This window comes from Microtus oregoni, unplaced genomic scaffold, assembly GCF_018167655.1.
Source record: "Microtus oregoni isolate MIOR12 unplaced genomic scaffold, Mior012 000029F_ref0000214, whole genome shotgun sequence".
Taxonomy (NCBI): domain Eukaryota; kingdom Metazoa; phylum Chordata; class Mammalia; order Rodentia; family Cricetidae; genus Microtus; species Microtus oregoni.
The window spans coordinates 8,812,936-8,831,787 of NW_024543088.1; the positions used below are offsets into that span (position 1 = coordinate 8,812,936).

Consider the following 18,852-nt stretch of genomic DNA (forward strand, 5'->3'; position numbering starts at 1 on the left):
AATATTTATGATTCTGGAGGGAGAGTGGATTGAGTAGAAGGGAAGTTCCAGGGATCTTGAGGGGGGCGACATTCTGTATCTTGTCTGCAGGGATTGATGATGAAGCATAGTGTTGGTGCACGTAGGGTCTGCACATTAGCATAAGGATTTTTGCTAATCTTATGCTAATCACAAAGGAATGCTAACATGCACACACACACTGAATTCAACTATCTACAGTAGACAAAAAAGACAATGGGTAAAGTCTAAAACAATGGACCAGTGCAAGAACATGTTTAATTCTGGTATTCATTTTGGTATACTATTTTTATTTATTTTTTTGGTTTTTCGAGACAGGGTTTCTCTGTGTAGCTTTAGAGCCTGTTCTGGAACTAGCTCTTGTAGACCAGGCTGGCCTTGAACTCACAGAGATCCGCCTGCCTCTGCCTCCAAGGGCTGGGATTAAAGGCAAGTGCCACCACCACCTGTTTATTTTTATTTTTTTTAACTCTTAGGCTAATACTAGTACATTTTGATTACACTCAACACAAATCAACTAAGGTAAGTAATATGTTAAAAAACAGAAAAATTGCTGGGTAGTGGTGGCACACACCTGTATTTCTGGCACATGGGAGGCAGAGGCAGGCAGATCTCTGAGTTCGAGGCCAGCCTAGTCTACAAAGCGAGTTCCAGGACAGCCAGGGCTGTTACACAGAGAAACCCTGTCTTGAAAAACTAAACAAACAACAACAGAAGAATTGGGCCAGATGTGGTGATGCCCAACTTTAACCTTAGCACCCAGGAAGTAGAAGCAGTAAGATCTCTGTGAATTCCAGGCCAGTCATAACAACATAATGAGACTCTATCTCAAAATCAAACAAAAATTGCTTTGGGAATAAAACTTTGCTCCGAGTAATATAAAAATTAATTAAAAGTAACTGAACATAATTTGGTCACAGATATTAAAATCTGTTCAAATATTTGAAGCCTCTTTTTAAAGTCCTGGCTAATTAGATCATTCACGTTTTTCTTTCTTTCTTTCTTTCTTTCTTTTTTTACCAGGAAAGCCTGAGAAAAATGTAGTACCAGGCATGCATTTAATTAGGCCTCTGGAATCTCATCCATTTAGCTGAAATGTTTCACAGGATAATTATCTTTCTGCCTTTTTAAAATACATTTTTATTGATATTTATTGAGCTCTACATTTTTCTCTGCTCCCCTCCCTGCCTCTGCCCTCCCCCCCTTCAGTCCTCCCCAAAGGACCCCATGCTCCCAATTTACTCAGGAGATCTTGTCTTTTTCTACTTCCCATGTAGATTAGATCTATGTAAGTCTCTCTTAGTGTCCTCATTGTTGTCTAAGTTCTCTGAGATTGTGGTTTGTAGGCTGGCTTTCTTTGCTTTATGTTTAAAAACCATCTATGAGTGAGTACATGTGATAATTGTCTTTCTGTGTCTGGGTTACCTCACTCAAAATAATGTTTTCTAGCTCCACCCATTTGCCTGCAAAATTCAAGCTGTTGTTAGTTTTTTCTGCTGTGTAGTACTCCATTGTGTAAATGTACCACATTTTCCTTATCCATTCTTCGGTCGAAGGGCATTGGGGTTGTTTCCAGGTTCTGGCTATGACAAACAAAGCTGCTGTGAACATAGTTGAGCACATGTCCTTGTGGCACGGTCAGGTTTTTCATACAATCTGAGACTGGGCTTCAATGTCACTACAGAATCTTCATGGTAGATGTGTTTATCTTCTAGCATGAATTAATGCGATTTCAAACAACTGGACCTAACCATGCTGGACACATCATTCAATGGATTTTACCTAGTTTATTACTGGGGTTTATTAGTAGGATTTGATGGTTTTCAGAATTCATAAATATTCAAGGATGAGACTTGGAATCAAGCAGAAGCTGAGGGAAGCGAGACAGCTCAGTCAGGTCATCTCATTGTCAACTCTGTCTCAACAGTACTCAATTCAGAGAAAAGATCAGAGACATACACTCTAGCTTTCTGGTTGTCTTAGCATACTCAAAAGAGTCTCTGGCTTCTTGTTTTGCTGACAGTGGGGTTACCTTCCCACGAATGCATAGTAGGGACAGGATTAATATCTCCAAAATTAAATGGGGGACCATTGCATAAGAGGAATGGACCCGAATACCGATTATAAAAACGATATCCATCTCTCAAAGTCCTCGTTTGTTATTGGAATGTTTTCAACATCCAATGCGGCCATGACAGTAAATTGACTGATCTAATGACTAGGAATGCTGCTTCCAGTATAACGACTGATTAAATATCCTCGTCTACAATCAGGGAGGGGAGGAAAAGAGAGGAAGGTAATGGGAATGAAAATGATCAAACTGTGTTATCTCACACACGCCTGTCTGAAAATGTCAAAATCAAACCTAGTACAATAAATGAACTCTAAACAAAACGTGAGTGTCTTCACAGGCTCAAACTACAGGTATGAGAGGAAAGAAAGTAAAAAACGAAGTTTTTGGTGAGACAGTGTCTCACTATATTGCTCTTGCCTCTGCCTTCCAAATACTGGGATTGTGAGCATGCGCACCACGCCCGGCTTGCCAAAGTTTTAACCCACCAATAGATGCGTTGTTTAATACATCAGGGGAAAAACTTGAAAAACACACAAACGGTTTTTGTTCACACGTAATTATTTGCCTACGCGACTTAACAGACCCTACAATCACTAAAACTCACTGCGCCGCAGAACGTAAATAACTTCTGGCCAAGAGTTAAAACGACAGATTCCTACGTCACATGACGCACCGGCTTGCGTCGGCACGCTCCGGAAGTAGCATCCCGCTGGATGTCCGCGAGGGCCCCATTCCGGGCTGTCTAACATAATGCCTGTGTGAGTTTGGGTTAGCCGGCTGCCTTTAGTCTGCTCAGGGGAGAGCGTCCTCACAGCGTCTCCAGGTTATCATGGTGACGCGGTTCTCTCGAAGAGCCTTACAGGCCCGGCGTTTCTCTTCAGGCGGTGCCGCGGGCAGCCCGCGGTCCTTGTAAGAGCGCGCGGCCCCGCCCCCTTCCTTTCGGCCGCGGTAGCCATCTTTCAGGTTGGTGGGTGCGCGTGGCTCTCGCGGCTTTCGCTCCTCACAAGCTGCACGAGGGGCTCAGCCCGCGGAGGCTGCATGTTAGGGTCGTGGGGAGACTGTCTGGAGGCCATTGGCTTGGGTGATGGGTGGTGGGGGCTTTTATCCGGAGAAGCCGGGCCTGGCTCAGTCGTGGTATCCGGGCGTCCGCCTAACCCTAGACATGAGCATGTGGTGTCGGGTTAAGGCTTAAAAGTCGCAGTGGGTCTTAACGAGAGTTGGGTGTGTGCAAGCCTGGACTTCACTCTGGCGAGGAAGGTTCCCGCCGAGTGAGCCCGGGCAATGATATGAAGGAGACTCCCTTCTCGGGATGCGTGAGACAGTCCGCACTTGTCACGTTTGGCCCTAAGAGCGTAGGAAGGGACGGTAACCTTACGGCTGTTACACCGATGCTTCTAACTCATCATGCTTTGGGGGTTCCCTTGTGGCTCGGAATAATGACCAGGAGTAGCAGGCAGTTAAGCTCTGAATAACTGGAGTTGGAGTTACTAAACCTATTGGCTTCTTGGAAAACAAGATCTGGTTCTAAATATCTGTAGTAGGTAAGATGGTGCTAAACTAGCTGCCGATTGAGTACTCTCCTTGTGCCCAGAGCCGCTTGGGGCTCTTTACAGATGTTATTTAGTATGAATGTTTGTAAAAATGGAAAATCATTTATAGTTAGGAATGTCAACTTAAGTAGGTCTTTATAGCAGGAATCGTCGAGGCTTGCCTTAGATTTGTCAGGGATCTGATTCTGTACATCTAATTCATTAGCAAATGGAAGTGTAGAATTAGAGATTTTTTTAATGGGAAATTAAGTTAATAAGAATTAACTTATTAACAAAGTGCTGGCTTGAATTCTGTAGTCTCCAACCACAAAATTATCCTGGAATTGGGGGTTGCAGTGTCCTTGGCCTTTTAGACTGTTCTACTTGTAGATGCGTTGTGGTATTCATTGGTGTGTACCTTATTCTAGTAGGAAGGTGTTTTGGCTTGAATTTTAACATCCAGTCCTGGTTTTAGTGACAGAATTTTATAAAAAAAAAAAAGACAACATTCTATTTAATCCGTGAGGAATCATGAACACCCATTTACAATCCTAGTGCTTGGGAGGCCTAGACGGGGAGATGCTGAGTTTGAGGGAGCCTGGTGTGTGTGTCAAGATTGGGGGGTGTATGATGGTCCAGCTTTTTATATTGTTGATTGATGAATTTTAAGGGGATAGTTGAACATTAAATTTAAATTGTTTTTGACTGCTAACTTTTCTGGTTTCAGTAACTCGCCAAAATGACAAACACAAAGGGAAAGAGGAGGGGCACTCGCTATATGTTCTCTAGGCCCTTTAGGAAACATGGTAAGTGATATTTGTGTTTTTGTTTACCTCTGGTTAACAGCATGCACCTGTATTCTGTCCTGAGTGAAAGGATGGATCTCATAGTCTGATAACTTCCGTGATGTGTAGGCTTAACCCTGGAAGGAAGTATTTGACTGGCAGTGCTTATAATGAGAAATTGTCCATTATACTTAATGGAACTGCCAAAGATTTGTGCTTTGTGTTTATAACTAGTACAGTTATGGAAGTGCTCCTTGTAGCTCTAGACATTATCTTGATTTTTTTTTTTTGTAGGAGTTGTTCCTTTGGCCACGTACATGCGAATCTACAAGAAGGGCGATATTGTAGACATCAAGGTAAATTAGAGTGGAGGAAAAGTCAATATTAGAAGTGAGGGACTAGGCCAGGCGGTGGTGGCGCACGCCTTTAATCACAGCATTAGAAAGGCAGAGGCAGGCGGATCTCTTGATTTAAAGGCCAGTCTGGTGTACAAAGCGAGTTCCAGGACAGCTGGGGCTATACAGAGAAACCCTGTGGGTAGGGGGAGAAGTTAGGAACTAGCTGGGCAGTGGTCATACACGTCTTTAATCCCAGGACTAAGAAGGCAGAGGCAGATGAATTTGACTCTTCAAAGCAAGTCCCAGGACAGCCAATGCAGTTAAACAGAAACTTTGTTTTGAAAAAAAAGGTTGTTGATTTAATGATTTGAATTTAATAATACAAATGGGGAGGGGGTAAAAGATGAACTTTAAAATTAGTTGAGAATGCAGGCAGCCTTTGGTGGCACATGCCTTTAATCCCAGCACTCAAATGGGTTTGAGGTCAGCCAGAGCAACATAGAAACATTGTCTCAAAAAAACAAAACAAAAAAGTGCTGAATCATGATTTTAGTCTCAAGATGCAGAGGCAGGCAGATTTCTTGAGTTAAAACAGCTGGGGCTATACAGTTAGACCATATCTCAAAAAGATAATAAAATTTGCTGTTATAGTTACTTTTTATGAAAATCCCAGTGAAGGCTACACTCTGAATAGTTGGGTATGTTCTGGCACTCTGGAACTTAATGATGATTGTCAATTTGATTGCTTGATGCAATGTGAAAACCACATTTCACCGGCTCTGAGAGTTCTTGAGTTGCCATTTAAAGGGAGCATTGCTTACTTAAAAGGATTTGAAAAGAGGAATTGCTGTGAAAAAAAAAAAATACTTTGTCTCTTGACTAGGGAATGGGCACTGTTCAAAAAGGAATGCCCCATAAATGTTACCATGGCAAAACCGGAAGAGTCTACAATGTCACCCAGCATGCTGTGGGCATCATTGTAAACAAGCAAGTTAAGTAAGTAGAATGCTGTTTGTGACTAAGTAGTCTGTTACACACCCCCTTTCACTTTGCCAATTGGACTTAATGTCTTCATTGGCCATTCAAGTGGGGCAAAGGAAATAACCTTTTAAAACTCAGGCAAACTTAAGTGTTTGTCTTGTAACCTGTCAGGGGATACATTGACATTCACTGAGAAGTCTGTAGTGGTTGGTGCTGGTGTGTCGGTAGTATTAAAAGTTCATCACAAGCTTCATTAGCCTGGTTTGGTTTCAGACCATGCTCATCAGAAAAGTAGCTTTAAAATGTGCTCTCGGCCTCTTCCTTTGGGTGAGAGCGATTGACAAGCGTGAGTGCGGTGCTAACTTACTGTCGGAACAGTGTACGTTTCTGTTGGGTTTTGAATGAAGTACTTAGAAACTTACTGGTCTTTTAAGGGGCAAGATTCTTGCCAAGAGAATTAATGTGCGGATTGAACACATCAAGCACTCGAAGAGCAGAGACAGCTTCCTGAAGCGGGTGAAGGAGAACGACCAGAAGAAAAAGGAAGCCAAAGAGAAGGGCACCTGGGTTCAGCTGAAGCGCCAGGTGAGAGTCCTACCAGGCAGTGTTTATTGCTATTAATATTGAGGAATCTTTAAAACTCTGCTCCCTTTATTTTGTTAATAAGTGTAAGAATTGGGCTGGAGAGATGGCTCAGAGGTTAAGAGCACTGACTGCTCTTCCAGAGGTCCTGAGTTCAATTCCCAGCAACCACATGGTGGCTTACAGCCATCTATAATGAGACCTGGCGCCCCTTTCTGGCTTGCAGGCACATGTGGAAGGAATGATATACACATAATATAATAAATAAATAAATATTTAAAAAAAGCTGCGAGTCTGTATGTGCTTTAAAAAAAAAAAAAAAAAAAAAAAAAAAAAAAAATAAGTGTAAGAATTGGTTCTAAAGAGCACTTTAAAATTTCCCATAATCCTTTTCTTTCTTTACCAGCCTGCTCCACCCAGAGAAGCACACTTCGTGAGGACTAACGGGAAGGAGCCTGAACTGCTGGAGCCCATTCCCTACGAATTCATGGCCTGATGTACAAAAAGAAATAAAAGACCTGGACTATAAAGGTTTTTTTTCTTAAGTTGAAGTGTGGTATCTTCTCCCTGAAAGAAAATGCTGGTTCACTGTGTCTTTCCTATTCAGATTTTACTAATTTTTTTCTGCTAATTGATACAACTTAGTGTGCTGGAAACACATTCTTGATTAGAAAAATACGAAGATAGTTGTTGTAAATCACTGGGTGGGGTGGGGGACGACATAGAAAAACTAGTGAGTCAGGCATGCCGGTGCAATGCTAATCCTTGCACTTGGAGGCTGAGGCAGGAGGGTCTTCAAGATTATCTTGAAGCAAAGAGATGACACTGTCCAAAGTGAGGGGCTATCAGCATTCTGTGTATGTAGATCAGGTTTGGTTCCCTCATGGTGAAAATGGGGTCTTAAAGCTATATCTTCCAAAGGGCCAGAAGGAGAGGGGTGGAAGTATGGCCTGGACAGTTTGCACTGGTTGGTGAGAAAAGCCCTGGTCCTTTCCTAACCTTCCCCCAAAGCCTCACTTCTTTACAGTGGGTACTGCGAGTCCAGCACAGATTTTGAAGGGTCACATTTAAAGCCACGGCAGTCACCTTATGAATAGTAAAGTCATATGTCTTTGACCCCATTTTAAATATTTGAAGTGGCCCAGTCTCCCATCTTTGGAACAAAATCTTGCCTTTGCCAGGTCTAGTCAGTTTCATGTTCTTTGTTCTTGGGTCTATCCAGGTTCACCCTTCTGGTGCTCTTCATGTTGTATTCTAAAGTCCATTTAGGTGATACTCCTAGTCCAGACTCTTAAGTGCCAGTCAGCTATGGACTTAGTTTTCTTTTGAGTGCAGAATAGCTTCCCAGCATCCAAATCTAAAATACTTTAAAATGTAGCTGCCAGCTGGCTGCTGTGTGACCTCATACCTTACTGGGTATGCATGGGGCCAAATGTTAGGGTGCATGTGTAGTGCTAGTTGGTTGAAGAAAGAAGGTATTAGATGAAATTTAAGGTCTTTGTGGCATCGGGAAGGTGCAGACTCGGATGGACAGAAGCCCAAACAGCCATACAAAGGCATATTTATTGTTAGAAAATATTTCCTCATGTCAAGGTCCCTAAATATAATTTACATGTCACATGCCCCTCTGACTAGTCCTTATGTATCATTTGCAATACACAGTAATAGAAGTCTCAGGTGTGCCTGAGGTGTCTTGTGACCTATGCTCCTTACGTAAAAAATTCTGTGGATCACGGAAAACAATCTTTTCCACAAAGATTCTTCAAGGTCAAAGCACTTATAAAAAAAATAGCTGTTCTAATATCTACCTAGGATACAGTGACTGCTAAAGTCCTGTAACAAGCAAGCAGCTATATAGTCAGAATTAGTATGTAATCCCAGCACTTGGGAGGCAGAGACAGGCGGATCTCTGTGAGTTCGAGGCCAGCCTGGTCTACCAAAGGAGTTCCAGGACAGGCTCCAAAGAATTAGTACGTAATGATACTCTGATCCAAAACAAAACCCACAGTTCTGAGATGTTTCTCTCACAACCAGGGCTTTGATTTCCTGCAGCATGAACACAAAAGATAAGGGTTTTGCCGGAGCTCCATAAGAGTTCTTGGCTGCTGTGTTTGCTATTAAGGTAAGGTGGGTGAGTGTACCAGCTAGGTGGTGGCCATCCACCTGCTTGCAAGCAACATTGGTTGACAGCTCTGGGCAAGGCAAGGAGGGTCTTGACCATCTGTTCTACCGCTTATATCAGAGGCCACCATCCTCTGAATAACTTACAGTCCTCTGCCTTTTTTATTGATAATAGTACCAAGGTCTTTTTTTCCCCCCTTTGAGACAGTATCTCTAGTTTTGGAGCCTGTCCTGGAGCTTGCTCTTTAGACCAGTCTGGCCCTAAACTCAGAGATATTCACCTGCCTCTGCTTCCCAAGTGCTGGGATTAAAGGCATGCACCACCACAGCCTGGCTAGTACCAAGGTTTCTGACGATCTGTTAGGGTATACTATGTCATCCTCATGACAGCTTGTGATATGTAAGGACTGCTGTGTTTTATGCATAAGTTAACTGCAAGAATCTGGCAGAGCTGAGCTTTGACACCAGTATGCACCCAAATTTCTTCAACACAGCTTGACTCCAGTAGCCAATGTGTCTGAGTGGCCTTTAAAAAAATATGGTGCACGCCTTTAATCTCAGCACTAGGGAGGCAGAGGCAGGTGGATCATTTGAGTTCGAGGCCAGTCTGGTCTACAGAGTGAGTTCCATGACAGCCAGGACTATTAACACAGAAATCCTGTCTCAAAGAACAAAACAAAAAAAGATAGGGGACTTTTGGGTTTTTGAGAGGGTTTCTCTGTGTAGTGCTGATGGTTTTAGAAATCACTTTGTAGGCCAAGCTGGCCTTGAATTTACAGAGATCTACCTCCTGTATCACCGCCGCCAGGCCAAACTGGTCTTATTTTCTGCCATGCTTTAAAAGACTTTCTGAAGTCTGGTTACCATTTTGCTCATGAATACTTGGGATTGTTTGATCCTCCTGTGATGTGGGAAAAACTGGAGATCTAAGACAGTGCTTTGTTCTTTCCCAGAAAGTCTTGTAGTCTTCACTATCTGTTGCCTTTTCAATTAACATGGCACAGGGGCCAGAATGAATGATTCCTGAAGGTCCTTGTGCCCTAACAGTCTATGATTTATGATTTACCCTGACCCGAAGAGAAACCTCCATTCAGAAGGGGTAATGAAGTTGACAATGAGGGAAGGAACAACCACCAGCAGAAGTGATTACAGTGGTTCTTAACCTTCCTAATGCTGTAACCCTTCAGTACAGTCCAACCATAAAATTATTTCTTTACTATTGGTATGGGTCACAAATATCTGATGTGCAACCCCCCGTTGCAGCCCAAAGGTTGAGAACCCTTGGATTAGGGGCACTGTTATTTTAAGGACACCTATTCAGAAAATTCTTTCCATTTGGTGTACAGCACAACAATTTCCTAAAACAAATGGCCACACTATGAATATGCATAATTAAAGATTGGCTTCTTCACAGTTCTGGGTAAAAGAATGTGTTTTGCTGATGCTTGAGTTATTTTGGCAAGTGATTAACAAGGGGACTGGAGAGTTGGCTTTATGGTTAAGAGTACTGGCTGCTCTGGCAGAGGACCAGGTTTAGTTCTCAGCACCCACTCACATGGTGACACAGGACCATCTGTAGGTCTAGTCTCAGGGGATCCAATACCCTATTCTGGCCACTGAGTGTTCTGCGCAAAAGTGGTGCACATCTATAACATGGAGAAAAAAATACAAGTTAGAGATGGCTTAGGTGCTGTTCTGCCAGAGCACCTAAGTTCAGTTCCTAGCACCTGCATAGGCAACTTGCAACTGCCTCTAACTCCAGCGCCAAGGGGATCTGACCTGAGCATATACATAAATTAAAAAAGAATGTATCTTTAAAAACTGAAAAAAAAACGCTGGGCTTTCCTGGCTGATGCCTTTAATACAATATACAGTACCATCACTGAAGGGCTAGATCAGGCAGATCTCTGAATTCGAAGACCACCCTGGTCTACAGAACCAGTTCCAGAACAGCCAGGGACACAGAGAAACCCTGTTCTGAGCAAACAAAAATAGCTTTCTCTAAGGGCTTTTACCAGCATCAGTTATTAAGACTTTGTAAATTTGGCAGGAGAAAATGTAAATGAGTTTGGATTTTGTTTACTTTCATCTTTGCAATTTGTTGGGGGTGGGGCTGACTTTCTGACCATTATTGAAGTGCCTTAATTCTTCAGATGATTTTTGGTTTTATGGTTTTGAATATCATTTATATCCAGACAGTGACCCTGACCTACAAAGCCCTCCACCCGAGCTGTGGCTTTCTGACATTTTCCTTGTGTGATTTCTAGCCCAGAGCTTGGATTTGGTTACTTTTCTCTTCCTTGCTGTGCCTTTGATATGCCAGGCACACCCTTCTTCAAAGCTTTTGTGCTTGGTGTTTCCTTTGCTGGAAAGCTTGTCCTACATACACGCCTGTGGTCTGTCCCCTTTCCATATTCAACCTCTGCCCAGATTTTTGTCAAGACTGTCTCTTAATGGCCTATAAAAATAGCGAGCTCCTTTATCATTTTTTGTTCCTTTATAGTATTTATGACCCAATATATCTTTTTTGGGGGGAGTCTGAGTTTTTAATCAACTTATCATTTGCAGCTTCCTATGAAGGTCAGAAATACTTACTGCAGTCAACAGAGGGCAAAGAAGACCCAGCCACACAACCCTGCAGTAAGCTGTGACAACATGGAAGGTAGAGAAGACAAGCCAAAGGGCACTAGGAACGGAAAGGAGGACACAAAGGACGGTTGGTGGCAGGACTCTTGTTCCTGGCCACCCCACCCCCATAGTTTATTGAGGATGCATGGTCACAGATTCTTCTGATCCTGGCATCTTGTCCCTTTCTACTTGCCACTTCCTTGACTTAAGACAAGCAGCAGCCTTTCCTGTGCCTTCCCGGTCCCTTTTGTAGCTAAATCTGGTTGCTCACTACAAATCTGGCTTCCACCTCCACCATTCTGGTGCAACTATCCACAGAGGCTGCCAAAATCCTGCTAGTTAGCACATTTCTCCTTAATACTTGGCAGACCAACCAGTTTTCTTTTCCAGGGGCTCCTTGCAGCCCCACCACGGGTTGCTTTCTTTGGTTCTCTAGCTATCATACCAGTCACCTATGAACCTGCTGAAAATGCAGACCACACAGGGCACAGCACACGCCTTTAGTCCCAGGTCTCGGGAGGCAGAGACAGGTGGATCTTCTGAGATTGAGGCCAGCCTGGTCTACAGAGTGAATTCCAGGACATCTAGGGTTACACAGTTGAGACCCTGTCTCAAAAATAAAAATCCTACCAAAAACAAAACCAAAACAACAAGGAATAATGCTTGAGACTGAATTGTGGCCTACACACACACACACACACACACACACACACAGGAAATAATATTTGAAAATTTTTTTGTAAATGCAAGTATTTTATAGTTGATGAATTAAGTTGATTCACTACAGGGTGTCTGAAGACATGCAGGAGTGTCTGATACTCAGTTCTGGTACCACAGAGTAACTGTTCTCTTGTGGTTTGTACCAGCATCCATCACAGAGCCTTGCAAGGACGGGGTCTTCAGTTATTCTGATGGATAAGTTGAGATAATGGAGGGAATTGGTAGAGGGCAGAAGCCTGATTCCTGTCCTGGGGAGAAGCTCACAGGTACAGTCTCCGAAGCACCCTTAAGCTCAGTAGTCAGGGACTTTAGACACAATGCAAAGCATTGGTTGACTGTACATATGAATGGTAGGTGGAAATGGTCATGAACTGGAGTGGGCCCCTGGGCAAATCTCACTGAAGAGCTTGAGTTCACGGCTAGGAAAGAGTTAATAACTTGCCCAGCCGGTATTATTTGCTATTTGCAGTTTCTGCCCTTCACACTCATTCTAGCCATCCACAGATTTGTGTAGTGTTTATGCCCACGCATTCCTATTATCTCTATAAAAACCATTCAGCCTGTCTGTGTCACATTGGCTTAAAGCTTTTACCATAGCTTTACATAACTTTGGACACAAGAATGAAACAAAATAGAACCCAGGCAGCATCGATTCAGGAGAGCCTATTTATAATTCCCCAGCGTGGTGGCTTATTGTCTTCGTTGAAGGTTCAGCTTGTTTTGTGTATCTGTAAATGTGAAGAGCTTTCCCAAGGAGAATAGAGACGCACTTCAAGCTCTTCCAAGCAAGGTGCACTGTAAATGCAACCTGGAGCATAATCACCACCGGACAGACCAGGCTGTAGAATCTTCCTTATTGAGTGTTTAAGGCAGGGGGTTGCCACCCCCCTGAGGGTCGAGAGGCCCCTTCACAAGGCTCGCATGTCAGATATCCTGCATACAGACATTTACATTACATCTACAATTCATAACAGTAGTAAAATTAATAGTTATGAAGTAGCAACAAAATAGTTTTATGGCTGATCACCTCAACATGAGGTAGCACTGGAAGGCTGAGAACACTGCCTTAAACTGAGGGACAGGGAATGCAGTAAATGGAGTGAAGTGATAGCCTCAAGTTTAGAACAAGGCTTCCTCTGCTTTGTTTTGTTGTTGTTTTTTCTCTTGGACATTCTGCTAAGGGAGTTTGTGACAGATTGAATTATCCCCTGCTCAACCCCCATTTTCTGTGTTTCATTTTTCATGATGCTAATAGTGTCTCTATCCAGGAGGAATCATGATCACCCACGCCAGTCATGGCCGGCATGGCCGTCCCAACCTCCTTTGCCAGCGTTTGGATCGTCTCTCTCCTTTGTTTTAACTTTCCTGCTCTTGCTATTAAGATAAGATTTTTCTTTTAGGGCTGGAGAGATGGCTCACCGGTTAAGAGCATTGCCTGCTCTTCCAAAGGTCCTGAGTTCAATTCCCGGCAACCACATGGTGGCTCACAACATCTGTAATGAGGTCTGGTGCCCTCTTCTGGCCTGCAGGCATACACACAGACAGAATATTGTATACATAATGAATAAATAAATATTTTTTTTAAAAAAGCTTTTTCTTTTAGGCGGTGTCTCATGTAACCCAGGATGGCTTCTAACTTACTATCAGTCAAGGATAGCCTTGAATTTATGATCCTCTTGCCTTTATTTCCTGAATGCTATTTGCTGAGCTAAGGGTAGAACCCAAGTCCTAGGGTGTACTAGGCAAAGGCTCTGCCACTGAGCTATGTCCCCACCCCCAAGAACCGTTTAATTTCATAGTTAAAGAGGGAAAGCAAGGCAGGCCTCCCCTCCCTCTCTATTTCTGGACTTGATGCTCCAGAAATCATCTTGTGTCCATCAGGGAGAGGCCAAGAAACTCCAAGAAACAATAGTCCAGCCTCCACAGAGCTTCACAGCCCTGGAAAGCAGCAGTGCTTCAGTGGCTCCTTAAAGGGGTCTTGTATTCTTGGTGCCCAGGTTTTTCCTTCAGTTAGGGAGGAAAGCCCCGCTTCATGTCTCTGTGATTAACCTTGTGACAAGATTAAAATCAGTACCACTTAGCTATGGCAGTTCATCCCAGGCATTTCTTGGAGCATCTTTTTCCAAGAGCATCATAACAATAGATGTAAACAGGACTTTTGACTGTTCCATTTCATACAGTGGAGTCAACATCCAGTCACTCAGAAGGTCAGCCAGATGGTGTGTGCAAGTACATGCCTGTGTTTCTTTGTGTGTGTGTGGGGGGGATTCTTGCCCCTTTAAATATCCCCACTTGCTGGGGAAAAGGGTAGGTAGGAATCCTCCCTGTGGAAACAGCAAACAAATATTCCAACTGTAATGACAGTTGAGACTGAGACTTCCAAGGGATCCTGAGAGGCTAAGATGGAGGTAGCAATGCTGGCAGGGATCCCACTGTGTCTTCAAGAGGGGGGGCAAGTAAGCAGGACCTGATTCGGGCGACTTGCTGAATGGAAGCACATCCGCTAGCATTTTCAACAGCAAAACTAGACTCCATTCTGTCCCTTGCTACATGCTGGCCCTTCCCACTATGGCTTGCTGCTCTGTCCTTAAAGGGGTGATGCGTGATAACCCCATCTTTTGAACGTATGCTGGCCTCGTGCTTTGCTTCGGTTGACAGAACGCATCAGAGGGGATGGGGTCTGCTGTAGAGTCGTCCAGCCTCCAAGGGCCCTGTCTACTTCCACTCACTGTCTTGGAGCTCTGCTCAACCACTCTGAGGACAAGCCTTGCCAACGGCCTGGATGAGCCAGCAGTTAGCTGCCAGACCGGAGTGGGTCTGGTGGAGCAAGCCAGCCTCTCATTTCCCTAGGGTTCCTAAGTTCTCTGCTACCGCCTCAGAGAGCTTAATCAAGCTTGTCAAACTGCCCTAGATTAAGAACAGAAGTAAATGCTGCACTGAGCCATTCAGTTCTGTGTGGTTTGTCATGCCATGCAAGCTGATAAGCCCGGAATAGAGAAAGGGAATGACTAAGGGTAGGGCTGTCTCGGAGGCAGTCGGGCACATGAGAGGGAACCACAGGAGACTGCAAGGCTTCTGTCTCGTTATGGTGGGATCCAAGAACCAGCCATATTTATCTCCTGTGCCCTCTTCCTCCTACTCACACCCTCTATCCTAAATTCCACCAGTACCTTCCAGGAAACGCTTGAACAGTAAAGTAGATCCAGGAGCCAAGAGCGCAGGGTGGTATTTACCGGGGTCAATCAGGCCAGAATCAAGCTCCCTGAGTCTGAGTCAGTTCACCCTAGAACTGCAGAAAAGGGACTGCCTGGGTTTGGATGCTGAGCTGCAGGCAACGACTGCCCCCTAAGGGAGGTCACAGGTAAGTGACTGCAATTACCTTGATTGATACTGAATGAGTAAATTTATTTATTTTTATTATTTACTTATTTATTTATAGATGTACGTTTGAGACAGGGTCTTATGTAGTCCATGCTGACCTCGAATTCAAACCTTATTGTAGCCAAGGAGGACCTTGAACTTCTGACCCTACTGTCTCCACCACCTAGAGTAGCAGGTGTGTATGCCAGCACACCCGGTTTACAGGGTGCTTAAGATCAAATCTAGAGTTCCTGTCAGCACTCTGACAATCAAAGGCACACAAAAAAATGGATCTCTTCTTCCCATTGTCCCACAAACATCCAGTCAGTTGCCGCTTTTGCTCTTGCTGGGGGTTCAGCTCCACTCTCAGGTTCATGCTCCAGGCTAGGGGTCCAGGCTGACCGGCGCGGCAGCGGGTGCCATCAGGACCCGGCAGGCACAGTTTGAGCAGAGACTCCCTTGGGCTCCATCGCCTGGGACCCGCGCAACTGGGTGAGCTGAGCGCGTCAGGCAGCCAGGTGGTGCACACGCCCGCGGGTGACGGTCCCCTGCGCGCGCGACTCCCACCCCTCCAGGAAGGGGCGGGGAGTAGGAGGCGCTAAAGGCGGCCACCACACTCCCCGAGCTCTTTAAAAACCGAGAGCCGGGGACAACTCTGCTGGCCGCGCCGCATCCTGGCGCCCTGAGTTGCCGCGTGTCCAGTCGGCTATCCTGCAGCGCGGTCCCGGGACGCGCCCATGCGTCCACCAACCATGTCTGGGCACTTTCTGCTGGCTCCCATTCCCGAATCCTCCTCCGACTACCTCCTGCCCAAGGACATCAAATTGGCGGTGCTAGGCGCGGGTCGTGTAGGCAAAAGCGGTGAGTGGGGCAAGGGAGTGCGCTGCCCAACGACAGCAGGGGTCGGTCCCCACCCCCGGGGATGCGGGAAGACCACCGCCTGTCTTCTCTGACAATCCACTCCTGAGCTCTGGACGGGGTTGGCGGTTGTTGAGGGTCACTCCAGTCTCATCCTTCGTGTCCCGCGGGGAAGTCAATTTCCCCCCGGGAACCTGGGGAAACGTGCGCTGTTCCGGTGAGGGTAACCAACTTGACCCACTTCTTAAGTCGATTTTTTTTTTCATTTTTCAGCAATGATTGTGCGCTTCTTAACAAAGAGATTCATCGGCGACTACGAACCCAACACAGGTTAGATGGCTTCATGCTCCTTGATTTTTGTGCTTAAGTCAGTCTGTCCTCCCTCTCTGCTCTTTCTTTCGCTGATCAGAGCGTGGGAACTCAAATGCAAACTCCTCTTCGTTGTACAGGCAAACTGTATTCAAGACTCGTCTATGTGGAGGGGGACCAGCTATCTCTGCAGATCCAGGACACTCCTGGGGGTATCCAGGTAAGGATTGTCAGTAGGGTGTGTACTGTGTGTTGTGCAGCTGCGGCTAACATTGAGGCGATTGCCTCCGGGTCCCAGTGAGATGTTTCAGCATGTCAAATGTGCATTTAAATGTAGGCGGTGTGTGTGTGTGTGTGTGTTTGTGTGTGTGTGTGTGTGTAGACTGTCTGTCACAGGTGAGCTGAGGGTTGGGATGTTGGATGCCCTCCAAGGGGGAAGGGAATAGTTGATCAGAACTAGTTTGCTTTTAAACACAACTTTTAATTACCTAGTTATTTTAAAGATTGTGTTTTTCTATGTAGCCCTGGCTGACCTATCACTTGCTTTGTAGATCAGGCCTGACTTGGATTTACTATAATCTTTGATGCCTCAGCCTCCCAAGTGTGGGGATTACAGGTTAAGGCACATTCCTCCCCGTCAACGGTCCCCCTCAGCAATAGCTTCTTTTGCAGCTCTGGCTGATCATAATTGCCTGGGCTTAGGCAGGTATGAACACTTTCAGAGAACATTCAGGAGCAATTTAAATACAACAGCTCGGGGGTGGGGGTGGGGGAGTGTAGGGATGTGTGGTGGTGACAGTGGTGGCTATAGCTGGGGATGTAGCCCAGTAGTAAGGACTTGCTCACAGGTCCAGGGTTCAAATCCTAGCCCCACATTAAAGGAGCAAGCAGTAGGTGGGATTCTGGAGGGAAAGCGCCTGCTTCCTGGCCAGGGCTGCCAAAAAGGTTAGGGGCTGTTTCTCCAAGCCAGTAATTGCAATCAGATAACCTCTTGGCCATCAGTCAGGAATGCAACTTAATTAATTGCTCAGCCCTTCTGGGGAGGAAAGGTCGCGTGGAAGAGTGTAGAGAAAGGAATTTGTTTCTGTAACATTCTCAAGAAGTTGACTGCTAAAAATATTTTTTTATGGGCTTGGGAATAGATATTTATGTTGGATTGTTTCCAGAGTTTTGTTTGTTATGAATTAGTTCCCTGAAAACTAAGCCATTCTGGTCTGTAATTATTCCTAAGTCAGAGTTCATTGGAAACTGTGTGTTGAGCAGGGGTGGGGGGGTTAGATGTGTACATCCACACCAACTCAGAAAAGAATCCAGGGCAAGCCTTGATCTGAGGCTTTCTCTGTAAAAGCCTCTTGCAGAAATGAGGCCTGACAACTGCATTTAGCCATGACTCCACCCGGTCAGTGTTCCCTCGAGAGTTACTCCAGTGTCATGTTTGAGCATCTTTGACCAGGTTACATTTTGTTCTTCCTCAGGCCCAAGACAACCTCAGTCAAACGGTGGATTCCCTGTCCAAGTGTGTGCAGTGGGCCGAGGGCTTTCTGCTGGTCTATTCCATCACAGACTATGAGAGCTACCAGTCCATTCGGCCCCTTTACCAGAATATCCGGAAGGTCCACCCTGATGGGAAAGCCCCTGTCATCATCGTGGGCAACAAAGCAGACCTTTTGCATGCCCGGCAGGTGCAGACACAGGACGGTCTTCAGCTAGCCAATGAGCTAAGCAGTCTCTTCCTTGAAATTTCCACTAGTGAAAACTACGAAGACGTCTGTGACGTGTTTCAACATCTCTGCAAAGAAGTGAGCAAGCTGCACAGCCTCAGTGGGGAGCGGAGGAGGGCCTCCATCATCCCCCGGCCTCGCTCCCCCAACATGCAGGACCTGAAGAGGCGCTTCAGGCAGGCCCTGTCCTCCAAAGTAAAAGCCCCCTCTGCTCTGGGTTGAGCCATCTCAGATAGACTGGTGACTTTTATTATTATTATTATTAAGCATTTGTGCAGCCACAAAGACTGGGCCTTTCCCCTTTAAAACATATTGAGAGTTTATTTTTATAATTATTTTATTGGCTTTCAAGTGTATGTGTATTTCTGAAAATTCAAACAATGATTGACTAGAAGTTGGATTTTTTTTTTTTTTTACTGTAACTGTTAGCCACTTTTCCATTAAAGGCAAAATGGCAGTATGATTCCTTGTTTTCTGAATGTCTTTTTATAGAAATCTTGCTTGCACCAGAGCCCAGAAGTGCTCAGTGTTTGGCCTTGAGTCTGAACTCTGATTGGTGTCTTGCAGTAGGGAGGGGGTCATGCGGAGGGAGTCAGCTGTGGGAGAGAGAGGTATGCAGAGGAGGGAAGGGGGTTTGAATAGCTACAGGATGTCCTTAATTGAGGCAGTTCTTCACAGTCAGGAAGTTAACGCTGGTTTTACAGCACAGGGATACATTGGGAACTGATGGCCGAATGCTACAAACTCCCATTATTACTTACTTATCTGTACAAATGACAGTGTAGCCTCTGCACAGAATATTTTAGAAAACAAAAGCCCAGCTAGATG

General features: G+C 45.0%; 1 protein-coding gene and 2 non-coding genes across 3 annotated transcripts; all 3 read left to right on the forward strand.

The window, feature by feature from the left end:
- The first annotated feature begins 5,461 nt into the window (after nucleotides 1-5,461).
- On the forward strand, nucleotides 5,462-5,532 carry LOC121465214. The gene has a single exon (XR_005976639.1). It is a non-coding gene; the product is annotated as a small nucleolar RNA SNORD102 (small nucleolar RNA).
- Nucleotides 5,533-5,778: 246 nt separating this feature from the next.
- LOC121465217 lies at nucleotides 5,779-5,907 on the forward strand. The gene has a single exon (XR_005976642.1). It is a non-coding gene; the product is annotated as a small nucleolar RNA SNORA27 (small nucleolar RNA).
- A 9,858-nt stretch (nucleotides 5,908-15,765) lies between these two features.
- Nucleotides 15,766-18,487, forward strand: Rasl11a (RAS like family 11 member A). Its single transcript, XM_041678215.1, has 4 exons — nucleotides 15,766-15,997; nucleotides 16,268-16,324; nucleotides 16,444-16,523; nucleotides 17,779-18,487. The coding sequence occupies exons 1-4, from the start codon at nucleotides 15,874-15,876 to the stop codon at nucleotides 18,244-18,246; spliced, it is 729 nt and encodes a 242-aa protein (XP_041534149.1). The 5' UTR covers nucleotides 15,766-15,873; the 3' UTR covers nucleotides 18,247-18,487.
- Nucleotides 18,488-18,852: the final 365 nt, after the last annotated feature.